General features: G+C 36.7%; 1 protein-coding gene and 1 pseudogene across 2 annotated transcripts; both read right to left on the bottom strand.

The window, feature by feature from the left end:
- Window positions 1-10,734: 10,734 nt before the first annotated feature.
- On the bottom strand, window positions 10,735-13,097 carry LOC133524576 (uncharacterized; annotated as a pseudogene).
- A 92-nt stretch (window positions 13,098-13,189) lies between these two features.
- On the bottom strand, window positions 13,190-21,974 carry LOC133524428 (uncharacterized). Of its 2 annotated transcripts, none has more exons than XM_061860428.1 (3): window positions 19,291-20,127; window positions 15,325-16,792; window positions 13,190-14,953 (listed from the first exon to the last, which is right to left on the bottom strand). In XM_061860428.1, the coding sequence occupies exons 1-3, from the start codon at window positions 19,488-19,490 to the stop codon at window positions 14,762-14,764; spliced, it is 1,860 nt and encodes a 619-aa protein (XP_061716412.1). In that variant the 5' UTR covers window positions 19,491-20,127; the 3' UTR covers window positions 13,190-14,761. The 2 variants fall into 2 exon arrangements, with proteins under 2 accessions (XP_061716412.1, XP_061716413.1); XM_061860429.1 differs by lacking the exon at window positions 19,291-20,127 and adding an exon at window positions 21,808-21,974 and having other exon boundaries at window positions 13,193-14,953.
- Window positions 21,975-25,827: the final 3,853 nt, after the last annotated feature.

The following is a 25,827-nucleotide window of genomic DNA, read 5'->3' on the forward strand; positions in this document are numbered from 1 at the left end:
ACGATGACGCACGAATTTGATAAATCTAACCTTTAATGGCACGATAATATGAACCAAAGCGCGCGTCTGCGTGAATGACGCGATCTATATCTAAAACGGGTTTTATCGTTTAATCCTAGGTACTATAGCCTCGCTAAGCCTAGCCATTCAAAAAGGCATCGCTGCCTACTAATACATAATACAACGCAGACCTAGGGAGCATTTTTTACCTGTAAACATAATTTAAGTTCAATAGTTTTCAGTGGTACCTATATAATTGTTTATTAGAGTTATTGTTTGTCTTGTTGTTCTTTCTGGTAATTAATAAATAAATAATACTTAAGTTTAAAGTTACAGTTTAGTTAGTTCTAAAAAGTATTGTACCGACAACTTATCGTATATCAAACGTGAATGTATCTAAATACTGCTGCGTTAGGTAAGATGGAATGTATATTTGATGAGATTAGTAGTATTGCACTAGAAACACCGTAAAACAAAATACAAAGGCTTCGGTTGAAAAATTGTTACCCCAACGTACCTCTTACTTATAGAAGTACATATAGTATCTTGTCGACGCTGTAAATTAAATTAACTGATACGAAATTATACAGAGGACCAGGAAGTATTTATTAATAACATAACTTTTACAAACGGCAACATACTTAGCAGACGTTTCGCGGACCAATGCCTACTAAAATTGACTTCGCGATGGTGCCTTAACTCATTAGGTAAGGCATACAAGAAAATTTATGTAAGCTTTGCATGTGCTCATAGGAAATTAAATAATGTGCCAGACAATAGATAAGTAATCACATTAAGCATGAAACGGTAGGTGATGTATGTTAATAAAACGTTAATGACAAACTTCCCTCTCAAATGCATAAGGTCATTAATAGAAAATCAATAGGCTTCGACTAGAGCTTCCAGAATTTTTGGCCATATTTCAATACTGGTATTTTTAAATGCAATACCGGGATCCCGGTATTTTTAATAACATGCGAAATGTGCAGTATAAACCCCATTAAAATTATCAAATTCGGCTGCATTAAGAAGCCCAATACATCGCATCAGACTAGTATTTCACTCTCATTTAATAATTATTGAAACGCGTACCTATCTGAGTAGGTTGGCGTGAGATAAATATCTGACGATGAATATTTCTGGAAATCATGGTAGTCAATCAATCAATCAATATTGTTGGTAATGATATGGACATAATAAGTTATTTAAATATTGGCAGATACGGTAAACAGTAGGCACAGAACAAGGAACCGTAAGTATTAACAGAGTGTATTTACACTGTCAGAAGTAAGAACCAAGCAATATCTTCTTTTTATGTAAAACCTGATTACGTATTTTAACCATATTAGATAGGTATTTCAAGCAAAAAAATATTTACTATTGACTGATGTTAATAAATCTCCGAATTCATAATAAATACCGGGATCCCTGGATCCCGGGATTGATTAAAAGAGAGAGTTTAGGTATTATTAATACCGGTATGCCGAGTGGTCCGATATTTCGAAGCCCTAGCTTCGACTTGGTGCATTATCTAACTAATATGCATAAAGAGCTAATGAGAAAAACGCTATTAAGACAAGAATCCCGTTTGTCTAAAAAAATATATAATCAATCTTTAAATTTCTTTTAATGTTTACACTTATGTAGGAATTTGAAGGAACTTTTATGTAGGAACTCTTTCCCTTAATATTATACTTTAAATCCTTTAATATGTACCTACAATATTTAAATTACATTTCTCGTCGGAATCGCTGTTTACTCGCAACTTGAAAAGTGTTTAATTGCTAAATGTCTATTTAAATATCATATTTTGATGCTTACCTATTAAACCAGAATCTATAGTCTAGAACTACGTTGTACGCTTTATTGTTAGTATTGGTGATCCGAGGCTTCAGGAAACCCGATGTTTCCAGGCTGACAAGTGGGTGCTGTTACCCCTCCTCTACTAGCCTCTTGATTTCCCCCTCACAATTCTCATACACTTGTGGAGTGTTAGGGTCGGCAACGCGCATGTAATTCCTCTGGAGTTGCCGGTGTCCATAGGCTACGGAGACTGCTTACCATCAGGCGGGCCGTATGCTTGTTTGCCACCGACGTAGTATATTAAAAAAAAAATATTATTCTGTTTATTTCTTTTCCACCCATTTCGACTAATAGAATGCAGGTAGCGACATTATTTGATTGTCCTTTAAAGCTAATTAGAACTTAATATGTGGTGTAATATTTAGTCTTTTAATTCCCAATATTTAATAATACTTCGAATTCATAATAAATACCGGGATCCCTGCATTATGGAATTGATGACGAAAGAGAGTTTCAGTATTAATACCGGTATTCCGAGAGGTCCAGTATTTTGAAGCCCTAGCTTCGACTAAGTGCATTATCGAACTAGATGCATAAAGAGCTAATTAAATTGAAAATTTTATAAACGCTATTACGACGAGAATTCACTTTTTCTAAAAAACTTCCTTTAATGTTTACACTTACGTCAGAATTTGATTTTAACTCATTCCCTTAATATTATACTTTAAATCCTATAATATGTAAGTACCTAAATAACAATTCTCGTTAGAATCGCTGTTTACTCACAACTTGCAAAGTGTTTAATAGCTAAATGTCTATTAATATTATATTTTGATGCTTACCTATTCAACCAGAATCTATAGTCTAGAACTACTCGTATATCGTACGCTTTATTGTTAGAAGTTAGAACGCAGTTTTACATCCATATGGTGGTGTTCCGAGGCTTCAGGAAACCCGATGTTGCCAGACGGACAAGTGTGGCCTCTTGATTTCCCACTTACAAATCTCATACATTCGTCGTCGAAAATATCACACCATTTTCACAAATCGGACTTCGGTGATCCTAAGCTCTTACTGTAATGTCTAGTGCAATGGTTGATATTGTTATTTGTATAATGTACGTTTAATTACCTTTAGGGTTTAGTTTATGTACGGGTCAAACCTTAAAAGTTAAATTTGACTCACTTCCCGGTTTCCGATGAAGCTGAAGATTTGCACAAATATGCAAATTGGGTGACAATGCAATAATCACTCCACAGGATCAGGGGACACGGGAGGTGGCCATGGGAACTCTATGATAAAACAACGTAATTTTATTTTGAGTTTGTTAGAATTGTCTCAGCGAGTATTAGTCGCCTGCTGAACGACAAGTATTATATCATTTTTTTTTTAACAAAAAAAATATTAATAGTAGATTCACTCCATGTTTTTGTAAATCATAATTGAATTATTTTCCGATTTGTTATATTTATTTACACCCAGAACCTACCAAAATTTTGTCACTAATGCAAAAGCACCTCGCATCTATGATATTTATTTTAAAATTTACCTTGAAATTTCATCAGAACGTGAGTGCGTCAGACATAATGCCCGGGGCGTGCGTCGGTTGCTCGGACAACCGATTATTTACAAAGCTTACCGATCCCATCACTACAAACAACCAGCTAAAGTTAGACCTCTGAAAGCATGTTCATAATACCAAGCCTGGAGTCACTTGCACTGAACACTCGTACACGATGAGCGCAAAACGCATTGCAAACAACTCGGGCCCTACAAGATTTAATTTCCACTACCTTTCCATCGTCGTATTTTTATTTTACGTTTAACTCATAAACATGGACTCCTGGGGAAAATAAGATTTACTGGAAGGTTATTTAGGGGAGCTTCCATTCTACTATTTGCGCAAATTGAAATCAATATAGTACCTACAACCTAATATCGGAGTTGAAATGATTTTTATTTTTTACTTTTATAGCAAACAGACTCATATCAGAATCAGCGTACCGTGATTTGATTTTTTTTGTCAAAGTCAACAATTTGTTTGAGATGTATTGTGGCGTCACATAACGGGTTTAGGTAAGTTTTTTTTATAGAATCCCTCGCTTGCATGGATTTTTTATTTATTTATCATGAAGTACATAACAATTGTCTTACAACTATATTCCTCGCCAAACTGCGATTGCATTTTGTTGGCGAGATAGCGCTCATCTCGTTTGCACTAGTGTTTTAAATATACAGGGTGATTTCGGGGTCGTGGAGCAAGAGAACAAGACATCACACAGAATTGAAAGATGAGTCTAATGATATTGCTCATAATTTATTATCACCAATAATTATGATTATTTCTCAGATGACAAGTAGAAAAAAACATTTTTGCATACAATTTGGTCATCCTACACAATGTTGCGTATGTCAAAAGTCATAGGGTGACCATAATTACTTCATATAAGATTAATTTTACTTGAAAAATAATAAAAAATACTCTAATTATCTTTAAATCAAATACTACCGTATGATAATGTGAATCATTTATAGATTTAGAAAAAGTGGGTCTGAATCACGACCCAGAAATCACCCTGTATATATGTAAATAACTACTTATTAATGTTTTTGAGTCCTACGGCACGGTAGTTCTCTAGTTATAAACGAAGTTTTACTTAATAAAGATATAAATTAAACTTAATCACTACCTAAACCTAAATATATCTATTCACTAAACATCTCCCTAGGGGAAGGTGGGGAGGGTCGATCCCTAGGGGACACTTGATAATCTTCATTTCAAGTTTAACCAGACGTCATACAGTTTTTTACGCTAGCAAGACTCATTAATTAGTTCCTAACTTCACGTTCTGTCATGGCGCCGTTTGGAACAAGTCAGTGGTTTGCAAATGGCGGACGATGAAAAATTTGCTGCGTGCTGTATTTAAATTTCGGTAAGTTTTAACTGGATTTATTAAGTAAAATGTGATAGAAATGCTGTTAGTGAGTGTGCTTATTCTATTTGTTGTTTATTGAAGTGTTAATTAACTTTGATTTCATTGAAATACACGAACGTTAGTTTCGATCACGGCATGTTTTATAACCTGAGTATGTATGGGGAGACTTTGACTTTTTCTTTGGGGGAGACATGATCCCGGGATCATGTCACCCCTAAAGGGATCAAGTCCACCTATTAATGAACAAAACGTTTCATAGAGCTGTCATTTTTTATTGTTTTAGGAAATCATGCCTCGAAAATAATGAATGAATGAATGAATGAATGAATGAAATTTATTCCAGAAAATTATTTCCATATACATTATACATTTACACATTACAAAAAGAATTAAATTAAATTAAATAACATCCTAAAATTTAAATAACAATATATTATATTACATTACATTAAAATTCAAATAAGGACCTGCGTCCCGGGTTACCCTGAGCCCGTCACGATAGGCTTGTGGTAGCCCCTCCAGCGCTCGTGCAGCAGGCTGGCGTCCCACTCTCTCACCGCCGACAGTAGCGTGTTGGAGGAGCCGTATATTGCCTTTCTGGCGGTGGCGCTTCTCGCGCGCAGCAGCGCGTCCCAGCCCGGCGCGCGCCCTTCCGCGAACATGGCGCTCGCGCTGCACCAGCGCGGCAGGCGGAACAGAAAAAATGCGACAAGAGAAAATGAAAATATGCGACAAGAGAAGGTTAAAAAAAAACGAATATAGAAGGAAAGATTAAAAAATGCTGTATCAGAACTATTAGTTGGTCAGTACCTCTTATGACCTTAAACCGGCATGCAAGGAAGCAACAAGCATCGACAGAAGAAATACAATATGAAACTAACTACAAGCGATCTCAAGTATTAACTAACGAAGAAGAAAAAGATTTGGCAAAATGTTTTCTTTTGGTAAAATGTTTCTGGAATACTCAAGTTTTTGAGAATTTATTTGTGATAAGCATGTGCATATAATGTGACAAATAAGTAAACTTGTTAAAATAACCTTTAAGTATTATCTATATAGTTTGATGTTTAAAGCCAAATAGTTAGTCCTTTTTGATGAAGACTGATTAATATAATGTGGCTAAGATTACTTAGATGTTTAATTTCGCAAATGAGCCATTTCTAAACAGTTAAAACTTTTGAGATTATAGTTAGCTTGTTACTTGAATCTCCAAATGTGGTAATGATAAATAAGAGCAATTTACAGTAATAATTATGATTGTTTGGAAGTTTGTTTATAAACAATTTAACTTTTTGTAATTATTATTCTATAGAGAAGTGTACAATGTTAGAAGAAATTTTATGTTTGTTACTTCTTTTTGATTTTTTTTACTTTTAGATTGCACAAAATTTATTACCAGTTTTGTGTTCTTTTTTCGAAAATAAAAGTAAATTCTTTTTTAAAATTGAAAGAATACGGATCATTATGCGTTTGATTTCTTAATAGATTAAATTCCTGTTGATCAACTCAATAAATTAACGTGAAATCAACCCTCAAACTATGGCATTGTCACTTAAAATCTATTTACCATGTGTCCCCAAGCATGGGAGACTTGATCCCTTGGCATCAAGACATCTTATTGGCGGAAATATAACTGCTAAGAATGGAAAATACAGTATATATATGTTCGTTGTGTGTTTTCCTTATTCTAGATGCATTGCTAGTTCCGATTCGGGTTATATAAGCTGTGAGAATCTGGTATGGGGAGACACGGTAAAAATCTGTTTACCATGTGTCCCCAGAACCTGGGAGACTTGATCCCCCCAGGATCAAAGCTCCCAACCAGGGGTAAACATGTCTCCCTTATACAGGGGACACATGGTAAAAGTCTACATTATGACATTTCTTTAAATAATGGACTAAATAGTTACACAATTCTGTTCTAATTCAAAGTATTAATAAATAGATAAATTCTGAATCGTATGGTCTATAAAGCTTTTCAATACTGCTAATAGTTTAAAAAATTTAGTCTAAAATCAAAAGGGGTGATCAACCCTCCCCAGTTTCCCCTACTACCTATCACCCGCCCGGGCTACACCCGACAGCCCCGACGTAAAGATACCCACCACTTTCGTTGCATTGTTGCGTTGGATTGCCATAGTAAACTAAATTGTTTGTCAGTACAAAGTGCGTGTGCCAGAGTATATTATTATATTACACATTGCTACGAATCGTTCAAAAGTTAAATTATTTTTGAGCCTTTTTTTCGTTTTAACTAAATTGCTAATAACTATCTGTAACAAAAATCTAATTGGTTTTTATAAATCGTGTTTTTCCCGAAGACGCGTGCCTTGACTCGTATTGTCATGTTATTTCTGACAGTTTATAACTGCTTTAAAAAAATTGAAGTAAGTAAGCTAGCGTTAATTCTACATTCCACTCTTATTTAACACCTTTACAACACTTGAGACCAGCGAAGATTTTACACACATATTCCCTAAGCCCCCATAGACTAATTATCTTATGTTAAGATTTCTAGTACAAATATAACAGGCGATCATGTTGAACTTACAAAACTTCAATATCTCAGCTCACACAAACTTTCCCACTGGCAAATACACATGTAAGTTCATATATAATACCAGTAAACTGAAGTGCAACCTGTTGAAAGCCAGCTCTGCCTAAGGAAAACGGCCGTAAGTAGCATTCGAAAACATTCAGTTGTTTACCGTATTCTCGCGCAATAGATTCCAAGTCACTTACGGCTTTTATGTGTGGTAGAGTGTTGGCAGGCGCCGTATTCATGTTTGATAGTTGTTCTTCAAAGTTGTTTGCGCGCCAAGAGCGTCTGTGACGGTCACGCGTATCTCGTCCATCTGTGTGTTGTCACTTTCTAGCAAGTAGGTGAGACAGTGACGCATGACACTATAGAGGATGAAAGCGCAACCATTATATCCCTACAGTTCGCGTATTACTGACTGCCAATTAGGGGTTATTATAACTTGCCTTTTGTGCTGTAAAATGATGAGGTTGCATTTCAACAATGATACTTAAATCGTTTTATACCCAACAAAGATTATGTTGGATTAATAGCATGGTAAGTAAGTAAGTAAGTAAATATTCTTTATTGTGCACCATACAGTTAAAAATAGACAGGAAATGAAAAAACACGTAAAAGTTAGGTAACAACAGACGGTCTTATCGCTAAGAAGCGATCTCTTCCAGACAACCTATGGTATATATGCATTCAATTAATTATTGTGCTAATTATTGCTACCTATTTTTGATATGTGAAACATTTTAAACGCAACGTGCTAACTAGAAAGTAAGTACCCTCATATTTATTTTACCAATTGCGCTGATCTCGGTCGCCATCGACACATTGTCTACGTAGCATTTTCGCTACATACCAGGAAACCAAATATATAACATAGTTATGATAATACTATTACTTATTTTGTGACATAGTACGTGGTAGTGACGTAGATCAGTAGGGATCGTTCGTCCAGGCTCTAAATTTAACCATGATATGCAAACTCCATTATCAATGTACGTATCTACGCCCTTGGTACATAACTTCACCTTAACTAGCACACACACATGGCACAATTAATTGTATTATGGGATTCATGAGCGGATTTAGCATTTAGGATTTGGAATAAGTTTTACTTAGTATAATTTTCATTAAAAAAATAACAAGGCGAAGTTGGAAACGAGTGGCAAAGGGTGTTTTTTAGATTTTTTTACTATTTTACGCAGTTCTTTCAATTGTATATTCAATGGATATTTTTACTTAGCCAAGGCATCAACGGTAAATTTAGGGTTCTCTACGGTAGATATAAGTACTTTTGCCAACCCTAATATTTAATTAATTGATATTATTATGATACCATGAATTAGTTTATGACACCAAGCAGTGGCCGATCGTGCACGCTCTAAATTTAACCATGGTATGAGTTAAATTGTTCAGGTCAGGTCACATCAGGAGCATCACACGGCCCCAGTTTTATCTCTGTCACTTAGGTTCACGTTAGGGCGCTGTGAAATTCACATTCTCAACCTGCGGTCAGATATTGAATTTAACCTTTGACTAGGCCGTGGTTGTCGAGTAATAAGTGTCAACAACGCTCATGACTTCATTTGCAAATATTAGAACACGGCGCGGCATGCGGAGCGGCGAGCGGAGCGGCGGGCGGCGCGGCAAGCCGCCGCTGCTGTCGCCCGGAACAGGTCCCATTCAAGTCTATAGGTTTTGTTTGTTCCGCTCGGAACCGGGCATCGGCGGGAGCGGTGGTTCGCGCGGCACGATCAAAATGTTTGTGTATGTAATGTATGCTTGCCGTGCCGCGCGCCTTGTGTTTATAAGTATATTAGTTTGCTTTTCTTTTTAATTCATTTACGTTTTTTCTCTCTCTCTGCATCAATTGTGTCTCTGTTTGGCCCTATGGTTGACTGGTAGAGAATGCCATTTGGCATTAAGTCCGCCATTTTTACATTGTTGTATATATTTTGTGCAATAAAGTTAAAGATAAATAAATAAATCTTTTTTTTAACATCTTTAATTGACTTGTTCAATGCAAAATAAACAGAAATGTAAGATGACGGTAACACAATAATTATCTCATACATGCAATTATTAAACAGAAATTAAATTTACCCAATCGTAGGAATGCATTAGTCCTTTGATGTCCTGTATTATTTGTCCTTTGACGATGCTTTTCAAGCTCTGCAACCAATCAATGTAACTAAGGGTCCCCAGCAAGCTCGGTTCTCAATTCAAACGTAGTTACGCTCTCATTTTAAAACGACTAGCTTGATTGCTTTGAAACTTTGTACTTAAGACATAAGTCATTTATTCATAAAGTAAATTTATACGTTATAAAAATGGAACATATTTAAATATGCCGTTAACAAATAAACACGATCAATTAAAGATAAATACCGGCTGGGTCTAAATAATTTTAGAGTTTAATATCTGTTTGTGTTTTTTATTATTATTTTAGTTTTTTTTTTGTAATTCGACATCTAGAGACTTTATACATCTCTAAGTAATAATAACGCCATCAACGAGCTGATCCGTCGTGCCATGGTCTCGGCCAATATACCATGTATCCTGGAGCCGCAGGGCTTAAGCCGCACAGACGGTAAGCGACCGGACGGCCTTACGCTGGTACCTTGGGCAAAAGGCCGCAGCCTGATTTGGGACGCCACTTGCGTTAGCACCTTTGCCCCCTCCCACATCACCCATACTAGCAAAATAACAGGCGCGGCCGCCGAGAGTGCTGCGAAATTCAAATATAATAAATACGCAAACTTGGTACCAGCGTATAAACAATGGGTCCGGGCAATGTATAAACTGAAGCTATAACCTCTATAAACTAATTACAGGATTAGCCATACCTTATGTCATTATCATATGCGGTCTGTCTATTTAATTCCGCACTGAAGTTTGTATTAAGAGTGCCGGCAAGCTCGGCCGATTTTCACCTTCCCATACAAACGGAGTTTCGTTCTCATTTTAAATCCACGTGTTGGATTGTAATGAAACTTTGCACATGCAGGATGTTTATTTAGTCACCTGCAATAATTACTGGGTGATTGGTGGCCTGGGTGGGCTAGAGATTGTAAATTGCAGCCGAACTTAAAAGTAGTGCGTCATTGCGCACACTACCAGGGTGTACAACTGTACAACAAACTTCCTGGTGAGTGGAAGAACATTACTAGCCTGAATATTTTAAAAAGCAGATTAAGAGCGCTGTTGATGCGGGAGTGCTTTTATTCCATTGATGAATTTATTAAATATTTTACTGACAGTTATCGTTTTTAAATAATTCAATAATAATTTGTAATTATTTTGTAGTGATGTTTTGATATTTTGTATGACAATTTGTAATTCATCTTTTACTATAGTTTATAGAATTGACGCATGTTAGATTACTCTGCTTGTCTACTTAAGTATTAGATATAGTCAATATTCAGACACAATTGTAATATTGTTAATGAATAAATAAATAATAATAAACGCAATAATACGTAGTAAGGTTCAATGTCAAATGACACCACTTAAAATTGAAAATCTTCTTCTTCAACCTAGCGTTTTCCCGGCCTAGCGCCAGGGTCCGCTCTCCTACTTAATCTTCTCCACTTTGCCCGATCTTCGGCATCCTCAGATGTGAGATTGCTCTCCACCATGTCCGCTCTCACGACCTCCAGCCAGCGCTTCTTAGGCCTACCGCGGCCGCGTGATCTAGGGCCTTGGACAGTGAGGTTGAGGCATCTATTTCCGACGTAGTCTACTGGTCTGCGGCTTATATGGCCATACCATCGGAGGCGACTTTCCTGCAGCTTATCCGCTACGTCACGAATTCCAAGACTGCCACGAATGTGTTCGTTACGTATGCGATCTAATCGCGTAACGCCACACATCCATCGCAACATCTTCATTTCGGTGACGTGAAGCTGCTGGACATGTCTTCCGAGGACAGGCCAAGTCTCGCTACCATATAGTAGGACTGGTCGGATGATGCTCTTGTACACAAGGCCCTTTAGCTTCACCGGTATCCTAGGGTCGCAGATGACACCGGTTACTTCTCGCCATTTTGCCCAAAGCAGTACTTATTCGGACTTGGACGTCGTGATCGATTTCACCAGATTCGTGCAGCACGGAACCAAGGTATTTGAATTTATTCGTTTTCACGACAAATTCGTCTCCTACCTTTATGGGGTCGGGGTCCGTGCCGCCACATGCCATGTACTCGGTCTTCGCAGCATTTAGTTTCAGACCGCCATTCTCTAGCGCACCCTTCCATTTGTTCACTTTATAAAATATAATAAAAAAAATTGGATGGTAGGGTTGGTTTCCGTTTCGCTACCGTCACATGGGCGTAAGGTTTTTTTTTTGCAAACGAGCAGACGAGCCGCCTGATGGGAAGCAGTCATCGCCGCCCATGGTCATAAGCAACATCGGAGGAGCCACTTATGCGTTGCCAACCTTTGAGAACCCTAAAAACCTGCTTCTTGAAGAACCCCATGTCATAGCGCAAGGGAAACACCTCAGAAGGTAGCTCATTCCACAACTTGCACGTTCTGGGAAAAAACGAGCGAGATGCCCGCTTGTTCTTGGTTTGCCAAGTGTCGAGAAAGTGAGGATGAACTTTGTTTCTTTGGCGGGAGGTGCGGTGATAAAAACGTGACGGTGGCAACAATTCAAAAAGTTCTTCAGAACATTCCCCATTGTACAGACGGTAGAACAGGCATAGAGAGCCAACGTCTCTCCGAAGACTGAGAGGTTCCAAACCGACTGTGAGATCGGGGTCACCAACAATACGAACTGCCCGACGTTGGATGGATTCAAGTGGAAGAAGTTGGTATTTCGGTGCTCCAGACCAGAGGTGAGAACAGTACTCCATATGTGGTCGAACCTGCGCTTTGTATAACGAAAGCCGGTGACCTGGTGTGAAGTACTGTTTCGCTCTATTGAGCACCCCGAGCTTCTTAGAGGCCAGTTTGGCTTTGAGTTCCAAATGGCCCCGAAATTGGACTTCGTTCGTAATGTCGACATCGAGTATCCCGATACTCTCAGAAATGGTAAGGGGAATGTTCTGGAACTTAGGCGCTAAGACAAATGGGGTTTTCTTAGCGGAAAACGCGCAAACTTGTGTCTTACTGGGGTTAAACTGGACGAGATTACGTTATGTATTGTATCTTCTTTTTATTATGTGCTGTTGTTAATATGTTTGATCTTGGTTGCATGACGCATTAGATTTCTGCAATGTCGTGTAAACATATTTTAAATAAATAAAAAAATAAAAAATAAATTAAGGGCCACTTGCACCAATCACTAACCCGGGGTTTACCGGTTAAAACCGGAGTACCATGGTTAACAGTACAATTTGACACAGGGTTAACGGTTTAACCGGTTAACCCCGGGTTAGTGGGATGGCGCAAGTGGCCCTAAGAGTACGTGCTGTTTTATTTTAGGTAACCCTGATTCCGCAGGATTTGGGCTCTGAGATTTAATGCCACTCAAGTCACTCGAAAAAGTATCAGACCAAACTGATTCTGTATGGCATTTGCATTGACAAAGTATGGAAATGTCATCATTAATGTAAATATGACGTTTACAATGACACTCTCTCACTTTGTGCTATTCAAGTCGGAGCAACGTTGGCTTACTATTATAAAACACGTGAAGTGTGTCATACACAGACTTAGAAAGTTATTCGTTTTATGTAATCGAAAAATTAATTTTGGTAATTAGAGAAACAATTGCTATAATTTCGATGTAGGTATTCGTAATTCTAAAGTACGTTACTTCCGATAAAAGTCACCATCAAAAACGTACTACATTGTTTTTTGTAACACGAATACCAATACCATGTTTGATATAACTTTATCCGCTTTATACGAACTACCAAAACAGAACCACAAGACTAAATAACCTTCATGAATAGACGCACAGGACACATCGCTTTGTGTTGAATAGATTTATTCCATATACAATTTCATTTACCTACGACTAGCGTCACACAGGAACATAGTTTTATGAAATGAAATAAATACCTGTCTTCTTGTTTGGTACGTCCATTACGTTTCCACATTTCCATCTCTGTAATCCGGCCCATTGATGCAGCGGCACCCTCAATAATCCTGGTCTGTTCACACACACACAGACCTCATATCCAGTGAACCAATATAAGTTTGAACTCGACACCAGTAAGAACAATACCTAATCGTAGACCAAACTTCGCTGGACTTTATACGCTCGATGGGCAATGCAAGCCTGCACTAAAAGTACTAAAACTAGGGACCCAGCCGTCCGTTCTGTTACCACCTCTCTCCAATAAGTTACGAACAAACATTTTAGGGAGTGCTCAGGCGTAGGGTACAGTCGAGTTCACAAACATCATCACACGACCTTATTGTCAGTGTTTTAGAAGCGTGTAAATATATTTTTGGCCGTTATTTTGTATAGATGTACAACTGTAGCATTGGTGCACAGCTAATATGATATGAGTGCTCAGTCAAGAAATCCATAGTAATATTTTATAATACAGAGACATAGCCAGGAGAAACACTCAAAATACGACCGAGCAGCTGAAAACTTAAGAGCCTCATTTACCCCACCTCTCACTTTTCTCTCTTCCAAGCTATATATCCCACATGGTGATGTGGTCAGCTTTTCATATCTTTCGCTTCCACTTCGCCCTATCCTTGACGTCGTTGTCCGATACTTTGCACTCAATCATATCTTTTAGCTCTAAGTCCTTCCATCTTGTTTACGGTTTACCTCTGCTTCTTTTATCGGGGATGGAAAGTACTCCACATCGTAGACAACAAAAAAAGTACAAGAGAATAAACATTTATTGTAGCTATACTTAATTCTAACAAATATTTTAATTTAGGTACATGTGACCAGAAAATTTAATTTTCCGTCTTACCTACCTCATAACATAACACATATTACAACATATATTGTATTACCTACTTCATAACATTGAAAATTATACAAACCCTATAGTAATTTTCAGGTTTCTCGATATGCATAGGAATTTCACAATCGACCTGATCTTACGATCGGCCGGTAACACATACATAATCAAAGCTTTTTTGTAATGAGAAGGTGTAAACGAGAAAAAAATACAAGAAGATAACATTTATTGTAGCTGTACTTAATTCTAACAAATATTTTAATTTAGGTACATGTGACCAGAAAATTTTATTTTCCGTCTAAGTCTGAATTGAATTACTTCACAACATTGAAAATGATACATCACCGAATTCAGCTATATTCTAGCTGTACTTAATTCTAACAAATATTTTAATTTAGGTACATGTGGCCAGAAAATTTAATTTTCCGTTTAAGTCTAAATTACGTTACTTCACAACATTGAAAATGATACATTCATACCTTATAGTAATATAATTATAGGTACAATTGTTATTCTGACAACTGCGGACAGTAGTCATCCTGGCCCATTTCGCCAAACATTGACAGGTTTGTCCGCTAACAAGATCTGACTCACAAATTATCAGGAAAGAATCTACTGGTGTCTCTGAGGGTAGCCCTGTCTATCGTAATAATGCGTGTAGCCCCAGCACGCTTGCTGGACTTGCGAACCATGCATGTTGGCCTCGCGGGTGGACATCACTCGCGAGAGGTGGGGCTGCCCGACTAAGCTCTGCCTTCTTTGGTTATTGGGGTACAGCTGGGCTTGATTTTGCATTTGGACTGGCTGTGAACAAATAAAAGTTCTAAAGTAACTGTTGTTTTATCCAGGGGGAGGTTTACTAGCTTCTGCTGGCGATTTCGTGTGCGTGGAATGATGATGATGCAATGATAAAAATGTTCTTCCTCGGGCCTCCAACTACCCCCATACCAAATTTCATCAAAACCGGTTTAGCGGTTTAGGCGTGTTATTTTCATATTTATAATATTAAAATAATATATTTCTTTTCTATGGTACCTATGGCACATGTATAGGTATGATAAAATCAGTCCAGTGTCGTTTATGTGCGTAAAACTAAAAAATATCATCTAATGTGTGACAGTAGGAAATTCAGAACTACGCTTTAAACAGTAGGAAAATATACAAAATACACTTACTGTTTGTGATGTACTGAATGTATTGGTATTTCGATTGTGCTCCAAGGGGTTATGTGCTGCTGTTGAACTCAAATGGGGGTTCCTCGTCGCAGTATTCTGACCACGCTGGTGTGCTATGAAACTGCTCATGTGCGGGTAGTACTGCGCCGGCCGCTCGATATGCTCGGAAGCATACTGCTGAGGTTGCTGCTGTGGTTGCTGCTGGTGCGGCGAATTGTGTGGCTGGAATACTGGCATATCCTGCATTTGGGGCACCGGCGCAGGTAACTCCTGAGACGGTAAGATGGGAACCACAGGCGGGCGTTGGACGTTCTGCTTATAATGACCCATCAATTCATTAACAGTGTGATTCTCATTTGTGTTAGATTGGATTTTTCTTCTTTTATTGTTTTCTCTATTTTCTTCTGTTTGAGTCCCTTGAGTCTGCGGTTCTATTCGAACAATGCGAAAACCCATCTGAAGTAACATAGCTGATACCGCAAAACCTTTTTGTAGATCATTAGCCTCTAAATTTTGCGGATTAAATGCGGGTTTTAATGTATCTGCCACTGCACCAGCTGCAGTTATGGGGCTCGGCATGAAGTGCTCTGATGGGGTACCTATTGCAGTGATGGGGGCGGTAGATGCGGAAAGGGGATTGGATGGCGGTTCGTTAGGAGGCGTCAATGGCGTACTAATTGAACTATTGCTCTTTTGCAATATCTTAGCAATTTTGTTAAGCACAAACTTGTTGTTAGTACTGTGCTTCATTAGTTTGGCATACAAATCATTTGCATCTTCTTCAGAATCATCTTCTATGTCTATAATCTTTTCATCGCTTTTCTTTTCTTTCTCCTTCTTGCAATTGACAAGATAATTTTGTATTTCTTCACTCGACAAGCCACTGTTTTTTACTATCTCTAGGATTTGAATTTCTTCCTCAGTTACAATAAAACATTTTTCGGTTTGGGTTTCTTTTTCAGCCTGTGTACGAGTATTTTCTTTGTTTAGCGGGTTAGTTGTTTTTTTAATGTAACTGCCCCTGTGTGGGACTACTGTAAATGGTAACTTGTGTTTCATAGGCATCGGAGATTCACTGGTACTGTTTAATAAGCACGTTTCCGCAGGTGTTTTGAGTATGTTTGCAATTATCGATTCTTCAGTTTTATTTTTTTCCGGATCATTTGCGGGTGCTTTAGTAGGAGGTATATCTCCAGGTATGAGTGGCATACCGGTCGACCTTTGAAATGTCGTTTTAGGTGGTATTATTAATTTAGGGACCTTAACAATCTGCTCCAATTTATCAGCGAACGACATCCGACCCTTGCTGGTGGGGACGGGATGGCGGATCATCCTCAAGCTCGTGGGACTCGAAGGCATGGGGAATGTAGCCGGTGGATCTGGTGATTGAGAGAACCGATGTGCAACCGTTTTGTTGGATGTCGGCGTATTAAACCGTGCATTCTGTTCTTGCATGGCGTCCCAAATTCTGGAAAAATAAAAACATACTATACAAAACGATATGGCTTGATTTTATTAGAGCAGGTAAATTGTTCAATGTAAGGTTTAGGACTCTAGGTTTAAACTGTAAATCGGATTAATGTTATTTTTATAGCATCAGCTCATTTATTAATTTTTAAGTACGGAGAAGTAAAAGCTACACGCGCGCCCGAACCAACATCAATAGTACGGCTAATTTCCCTAACCAATTTCTAAATTATGGCCTCGTCTGGAGCATTAAATTAGTAAGTCAGAAAAAATTGAAGTGGAAATAACTTGTTAAATGGGTGTTGTGTGGGTGGGTGTGGGCCCGTCTTTGAGAAAAGCCTTTTTTGGTTGGTTGAAGCCCCCATACTACCTATGTTGTACGGCAGAATAAAATCGCTCGTCATAATTCGCACGCCGCATAAATTGAAAACTATACATACTATACTTTAAAGACAACTATTGTAGAGAATTTAATGTAGAATATAGGTATTGTCCGTGGGCAGTTTTGTTGTGACTACAAACGTTTTTAGGGTTCCGTACCCATAGGGTAAAAACGGGACCCTATTACTAAGACTCCACTGTCCGTCTTTTCACAGATGATATATTTCTATTGCCACTATAACAGTAAGCACTAAAAAGTACTGAACCCTCGGTGAGCGAGTCCGACTCGCGCTTGTCCGGATTTTCTAATAAAAATGAATAAATACAAAATGAGACACAAAAATGGGAAAAAATAAGCAAGTTGTTTCCCCTTCTATTTTTTTATTACCTACATAAGCTAAATACCTGCCAAGTTTCATGCTTTCCTCCGGTTGACACTTGAAGCTTACGAGCTGAACTAAAATGTTTTTAGTACATTTTATTTTATTTCATTTCATTTGTGAAAAACTGAGTGAATAGATTAGAATTATATTCTTCAGTGTTAGGTTATAAAACTCTTGATTTTTTTTTAAATTAATAAATACACTTTAGGGTGATAATGGGTTTGAAAGTTTTTAATAACCGTAAAACCACCCAACTATAGTCCAAAGCTTCCAACTATGGTCCACAAATAAACTCGTCTTTTCTCGTTCAGGTGTGTATTTTACTATATTTTTGTAGTTCTAAGGCAAAGTATGTTTATAAATGGAAGGTAAAACTAGGAGTAAACCAAAAGAAACAATGGTATAGATACTTAATTTCCTTTCGAACTTGTGGACCATAGTTGCAGTATTGGACTATAGTTGTGTAGTTTTACGGAACTTCTATGCAGATGTGGTCATGGGCAGTGTCATTGGGCATTAGTCAACCCAATGAGGAAATTGAGTTACAACACGATACCCCATTACATAATAAATCATGTAGGTTACTTTACAATTTTGAATACTTACTGTACTATTTTTTTTTTGTAACCAGTGTGTAACCGCCATACGATAAATAAATCATGTAGGTAACACATTGACATAAACTTATATATTTCAGATTGTAGACACAAGATAATATCAGAGCTAATATTGCGATTTTTTTGTCACGACAAATTATTTAAAATCGTGAATATAATTTCCTTTAGACTTTGACATATATGAAGTCATAGTGGTCATAGTCAACAAATTGGTTCACTGCAGTTATTAAATTTTAGAAAGGCTTCGCTATAGCGGTTAGCGCTTTACAAAAATTACTTGAAACAAAAAAATAAGACAATAATTAGATTAAAAACTATTTATTTTTTCCGGCAAAGAAAGCGCCATGCAACCAAAAAAAATACGCAGGGCGCCGGTGACCTTGAGATGTTGTGCTGTTGTATTAAGTACCTACAATAAGATATTGAAACTAGTTTTTTTTTAATACTTGAGTCGTTATCATACTCTTACTTGAAACAGAAAACAAGCCAAATCAATTTAATTTTTTAGTGACCAAGGTCGTCATAACAATCGAACTCATTACAAAAAATGCCTCAAAAAGCTTTAATGAAAATGTGATACTGATTACGGCCTTGAGCAAAAACACAATATTATTACTTATTATAATATATGTAAAAAGTAGCCGTAAGATAGGATCGATGATATCAAGATGAATTAGGAGACATAAATCAAGAATACTAAGTTATTTATGAAATATCGTGTTATAATTTTATTAATAACTGAACTAGAAAACTTAAAACCTAGTTGTAAAAATAAATAATACTAGTCTTAAAATAAAATACTAAAAACTATGCCCCTGCGGCACGTTGCCGTTGCAGCATTTCCTCGCTGTATCGCAAGACTAATTCCTTGAGGTCAACGTTTGAGGTTCTTTAAAATATACATTAAAGTCTAGCTTCTTTGTATTTATTTTTAATTTTATATTTGTTAGTCAGAATGAAATGAAGAAATATTCTTATGTAAAAAATATTTTACCTACACATAAAAAAATTATGCTAAAAGTAAAGCTTAATGAATAACTAATTGTAAAAACTAAAATAAAGTAAAACTTTACTGCATGCACCTAAATATACTGACGCACCTTCCTAGTTGTACTCACCGAATCGGCAGGCGGACTTTTAAAGATTCTCTCGTCTTTGGCGCCTTTTTTGGCACCTTCTTTGTACCTTTTCTTTTATTATGTTTGCATCGATGGGTCTGGCTTCCATTAACTAGCCAATTATGATTATTTAAGTCCTTTGAAATCTTTAAACTTATTTTCTCATTTTTATAATTAGAACACAGGGAAGAATCGTCCATTGTATTCCTTGACTACATCCAATCAAAACTATTATTAAAGAAAATTAATATCACAGAACTTTTCAACTAAAGTTTCACAAAAGTTTACTTAAGTATGACTGAATAAGAAAACAGTTAAGTACCACTGGAAGTCACAATAAAAAAAGCAAGCCGGTTATAAATCTGCGGCCGAAACCAATTCGATTTTTGAAAAAGTAACAAGAGAGTTCATCCGGACAACTGTAAAAACTCTCGTCGGAAAAGTTCGCGGCTTAGGCCGGCGTGCATTCGGTGCCGTGGTTTTCGCCGACTACTCCGTCTGGGCGGGCGCATCAGGTGGCCCGCCCAAATGCGCGCGTCCTTTAACGGTAACATAAAACAAAAAGGTTGTATGCAGCTAAGGGATTTTTAGGCTTATACGATATTCTTGATTTTATATGGCAGGTTTAAAAAGGTTGCATGCAAGTAAGGAATATTTAGGCTGATACTACATTGTGTGCATTGCATTGGCGGCTGGCTTGCATTACAGCTTGAAATAAGTAAGGACATGTAAAGCCGGATCGATCAATAACTGCATCGTATTAATGAGAAGTAATAACTGCTTTGTAAGATTTTGTTTTGTGACATTTAATGTAGTTAACCTCATATTTCATAAATTTAAAATTATGATATTATTAAAGAAAATATAAGATTTATTGCTATAATTTATACATATGTTTTTATACTTTATTCTGATTAGTACCTACCTGTTTATAATTTTCCTAATTAATGACAATTAAAGTACTCGTAATATAGGTGGATGTAATTAAATTTAATAAAAATATTCAAGCACTAATTTACATTCGATTATTTCGACGCGAAATATTCTTGGCCTTTGTATGGAGGGTTTGGCCGAAAAGGACAACCTACCCCATAGAAAAAAGAATATCTCGCCAAAAAAAAATCTACTTTTTCCTAATCAGAACGATACCGAATATGCCTTTAAATAGATCCTCAATATTTTTGTTACATCCTGTATTACGTAGTGTCGATTTTTTCTTACTTTTATTAAAGTAAGAAGATAATTTAAAATTTACATACATACCTAATAACATAACACAAACTGTGTGTAAAGTATGTACATAAAATATTGTAAACGCGGTCACATATTTTAATCGTTGATCCATTTAGGGTTCAAGCTAATTTGGTTGTCTATACTAACGGTATGAAATGTCCAATGTAAAGTAAACCCTAAATAGCTCATCAATTAAAGTCCGTGTATACAACTTTTAGGTACAGTATAACTTAATGAAACAAATCGATTGCCATAAATGATTAATGCCTATTAAGTAATACCTAATTCTTAGTATTTATTTTAAAATTAATGAAGGCACCTAATGAACCGAAGGATGCAGTTAATAATGATGAGGCCTTTTAGAATAATAAAAGCCCCTAAAACCTTGAACATAGTCAAAAAAAGGTTTCTCTTTTGAACAACAGTATTTTGAGATTCAGATTGTTTAACTTTCGGCGGACGTTTTGAGTTGAAACCACCTTGCGAGCGTCAGACGTGTGGTCGGAAAATATCTATAACATACATACCTTGACATAAAAGGTCAATTATTATACACACAACTTTTTTTTACCAGAATAATGATGTTTAAAATATTTCTCCTGGTATACAATGTAGGTACAAAAATAATGAAAAATCGGAAGATCAGCGCTGGAAGTCGCCAGCAACATGCTGAGATGAGGCCATTTCGTGACACTTTATTCTCGCTATGTTCTCTTTTATGTATGTCTATTACTGTTTGTGTGATTAATTGATCATGAATAAACATTTTTTGGACAACAAAAAAATGCTACCAGCATCTACGGCACCATGCCGAAGGGGGATAGTTTTTAATTATTAGTTTTATTTATTTTTAGATTTAGATTTTAAGTTTTATAGGTTATTTAGTTATATAATTCTGTTATTTGTTTTTTTCTTGTTTTACTTAATAAAGCTCACAATAAATCCACAACATACAAAAAAATATAGTTTTTGAAAGGTCCCTCCAGAAAGGCTATGAATGTTTATACTTAGTCATGTTTTTTTAAATATATACAACATAAAAATGTTTAATTTAGGTGAAAGGCATAATTTTGAGCCTCAGACTGTTGGCGCTCGAACGAGAGAACTAACTCGATTGAAATAAGTGCCTTTCATCCCTTGGTTAACAATGTATTATTGAAGGCTACGCTTAGCTGCTGGTCATAGCCAGCCTGTTAGACACCGGTTGTATTTAAATTTTTGTAGTGATTTATTTACGTGCCATTTTTACGACATCATTAAAAAAAATAACTTCATAAAACTTACCTTCGGCTGCATAATCATTTGAAAGTACAACTAAAACGAGACTAGAACAGTGAAAACCGACTCGCCGCCAGCAACAAGCTCAGTTCAACAACTCCACAACTTACCGAACCATCTAAAATAAAGCACTGATCACAAACGGATAAAAACCATAAACGTGTCTCTTTCTTTCCATACAACGCCTATTGTGTGTCAGAGACAGTTGATAGACAAATGAGCCTTGGCCGTCCAATGCGAAAGGCGTACGTGGCTGAGTCGTGGCAATGCGCTATTTTTAGATATGCCCCTTGGATCATTGTCGTGGCAAAAGTTATGTCTGTAATTATAGCATCGATAGCATGCATATTGTGATATTAATAAGGGCATGCGACATTAACTTGATTAGAAAATTGACTTGATCGGTCTATAATCTATCAAAAACCTAATAAGTACTATTGCAGGGGTCATTAGAAAACAAACGGGGTGTTTGAACATTTTGAAAATACATTGGTTTTCTGTCAATTTTTAAGATACATTAAATAGTACATATTTGCGAGTATGTATAGAGAGAGAACACTTGTGTCAACTATTAAAGTCACACACAAAACAGTGTTCGCGTCTGTTGCCCACAGGAGAGAAAACTGTACAGTTCGGACGAACACTCAAATTTTCTCTCCTGTCGGCAATAGTTATATTACCAGCTTGTGAGCATGCTAATGATTTTATCATACTAATCCAAATAAAAAGAGTACCTTTTCATGTGGATAAGGGTTAAATAAGAAAATTAACCTTTATAGCCCTTTAACTTTTGGATATGTCCACAAGAAAGACGCGAACACAGTTTTGTGTTTCACCCATTACGGTGTTAAAAAATGGAAATCATTTTCATTAGTCCCACTCGTAGACTCAAAGTACAGTCACGTCTGAAAATATCTATACGAATATATGCCAAAAATATGTATACACTACCTTAACATGTGGGCAATAAAGTCGTGTATACATATTTTTTCCACTTTTTTCGTATTGATATTTTCAGACGTGACCCAGTCCCACCCAGAAGAAAGCATACAAGTTGGCATACATGTAGCTTGTGTAGGTAAGAAACAGATTAATGTCAATAATATCCCCATTTGTGCAGACCAGGTACAGTCACGGACTTTAATTGCTGAGCCATTTAGGGTTTACGTTACATTGAAGATGTCATAGCGTACCAACCAAACCAAACCCAAACCCAAACCAAATTGGCTTGCACCGGCAACAACGAGTTTTAAAACAAATATTATTGACTTAATAGGTATAATTAATATATGACATTACTCTCTATACAATATATAGGGTAAAGCCTGACCAGTAATATATGATCACGCGCCATATTGCGGAATTTAATTGGAACTAAATTTTTCATACTAAACTGAACTGTCACCCTATACATGAGAATAACAGCGCCCTCCTGACAATCATCATATATTTCTAGTCGGTCTTTATTTGACTACTAGTCAAATCAGTTTCCCTTTTCGGACAGTCGAAACCAGAAATTGAGTCTAATATTATTTTAAAAAAAGAAAAAAAAAGGCTAAAAAGAGGAAAACAAGCCCCACAACCCACAAGAATATTGTTGTTGATGGTAAGTATCGCAGGCGGGGACCAACTTGACCGCCACCAACGAAAATACCTACCTAAGTGAGATTCTGCTAAAAGGTGAACTTGGTCCCCGCCTGCGATACTTACCATCAACAACAATATTCTTGTGGGGCTTGTTTTCCTCTTTTTAGTGTGCAGTCGGGTTTTTTGTTTTTTTATAATTTTTTTTTTTTTTTTATAATTTTTTAGTTAGGTACCCCCAAAAAACATCCTATGACACTCCCATGATCAAGACGAATCTAACGATACCTCATATATCAAAATCCATCAAGCCGTTTAGGCTACAAAGAAACAGACATACATACATACATATACATACACTCGAAAAACATTACCCTCCTCCCTTTGGCAGTCGGGTAAAAATAACCGTTGTCTACGTTTCTCTATTAATGTTGTGATGCTTTATTCCATGCATGGTGTGAAATAATTTATTTTAAATACAATCAAATACCTTATACACATCACGCTTACACCAAATAAAATACACCAAGGTTACTATGTATTTATCATAACGTTCATAAACTTCGTTCATAACTTACCTAAACGATTCATCGGAATTATTATCGATTGGATATGATCCTCTCGTTTCTATATGAAGAAATGTCAGTTTTAACACTGACAGATCATTTTCATATCAATTTCAGATCAAATTCATAACTAGTTATTACAATCAGTAGGTACCAGTTATTACAACAGCGTATAAGTACGCTGATTTAAACTTTCACGATTTTAACACATTATTAACTCATACGTGTCCAAGTGCGGGTAGTTCAAAAAACTCACGCGGCTATAAAATGTTAATGTCAACTAAAGCCAGTCTTCTCCGAGACCACCGGAACAACGCCGTCCTCGAAACGTCGGAGGTAAATTTAAAACTTAATACGCGATTAAGCGCCATTTCTATGAGTTAATAACCTACTTAAACGCCTCCTGGATTTTGCTCAAGGGCGTAATAAACCCTGCTACGCGCTACGGCGTAGAACGTAGGCTGAGATTTAGTACATTCAACCGCCAGCGCGAGCTACGCGCTACGTTCGTAGCCGGTATGGAAAAACTCGTTAGGACCGAAAAGTGTCTACGAATAGAGAGAGAACAGTTGATTTCAGATATAACATTTTTTTATGATATTGAACTGGTTACAACCTTGAAGATCGCTCACGCTGGTTTGTGCACGATCGTCAATGTCGCACGAGTATCAAAACCAGTTCAAACCCATGACAAATTGTTAATTTAGAATCGCCCTCCGAGTCGCTGGCAGAGAATGCGTTAATTCTGAAAAGACGCTTATATGTCATTCACGAAAACGTGAGCCTTGACTCGTATTGTCATGTTATTAAAGGTTAGATTTGACAAATCTGCACGTCATCGTGGATCACACGAACTATAATAGGGCCATTTTTTAATTTGTTGTTAGGCTTGTTTCCAATTTTTCGAAACGCGTGTATCACGTTCTATATTAACTAAAAGTTGCCATAAAATTCAACTTTTATACTAAAAACGGCTTTAAATATATTAATTTAACAAAATATATTTTTACATATGCTTTCGAGCCCAACACGCTCTTTGAAAATTGTGTGACGTCACAGTTTACGGTTTGACACATAACTACATACACACGTACAAGATACGAACTGTCAACTGACATTTGTCATTTGTTGTTTATCGCCTAACTGTCAACAGTGTCAATCCGAGAGTTGTGACGTCATCAGAATCTTCAATAACGTTTCGAGTTTGGTCACGTGACGTGTGTCAACAGATATTTTAAATTCAATATTTACAAAAATATGGTCATTACAGGTCCCCTAAAAGTAGTTTAACGTGTTCTTATAATCCAAAAGAATTTATTAGGATACAATTCGACCCTGAGATTTGTAGATGGAAACAATCCTATTGAATTGAATTTTCATAAAAAAAAAATTGTCCCAAATTTTGGATTTCATGATTATTCCGACCAGAATAAGGAGCTTTTCAAACCTATCAAATTTCATCATAATCGGACAAAAAAAAATAAAAAATTGCTTGTTTTACTTGACAACGCAAAGCATTTGTAAGTTTTTTGTTTGTAAAATAGACATGCTTTTTCTTTTTACTTCATTAATGGGTTTTTTAACTATTAACACATTGAGTACCTATCGGGAACCTGCTAGGTAAAGATAAGATAAAGATAGTTTATTATTCAAGTAGGCATATTACAATGCGCTTATGAACGTCAAACACCGGCTCTAATCTCCCCCGAAATTTAAATCCCCCCTCAATTGGAGGAGGGTATCCCGATATAGACCGGCAAGAAACTCGGCGGGACACATCTTTTCAAAACTTTAGGTACATCTTATAATTAAGATGCATTAAATAAGAAAAAATACAATTTAGATTACTATAGCGTGGGCGCTCTATTCGTAGTCA

This window comes from Cydia pomonella, chromosome 13 (genome assembly GCF_033807575.1).
Source record: "Cydia pomonella isolate Wapato2018A chromosome 13, ilCydPomo1, whole genome shotgun sequence".
Lineage (NCBI taxonomy): Eukaryota > Metazoa > Arthropoda > Insecta > Lepidoptera > Tortricidae > Cydia > Cydia pomonella.

Bases quoted from the DNA above. Each gene is read 5' to 3' on its own strand.
- LOC133524428 (XM_061860428.1), bottom strand. From the start codon at position 19,490: ATGGACGATTCTTCCCTGTGTTCTAATTATAAAAATGAGAAAATAAGT. The intron at 16,793-19,290 runs GTGAGTACAACT...TTATTTTTCCAG, and splicing joins AAAGTCCGCCTGCCGATTCG to AATTTGGGACGCCATGCAAG. The intron at 14,954-15,324 runs GTAAGTGTATTT...ATTTGTTCACAG, and splicing joins CATTCAGTACATCACAAACA to CCAGTCCAAATGCAAAATCA.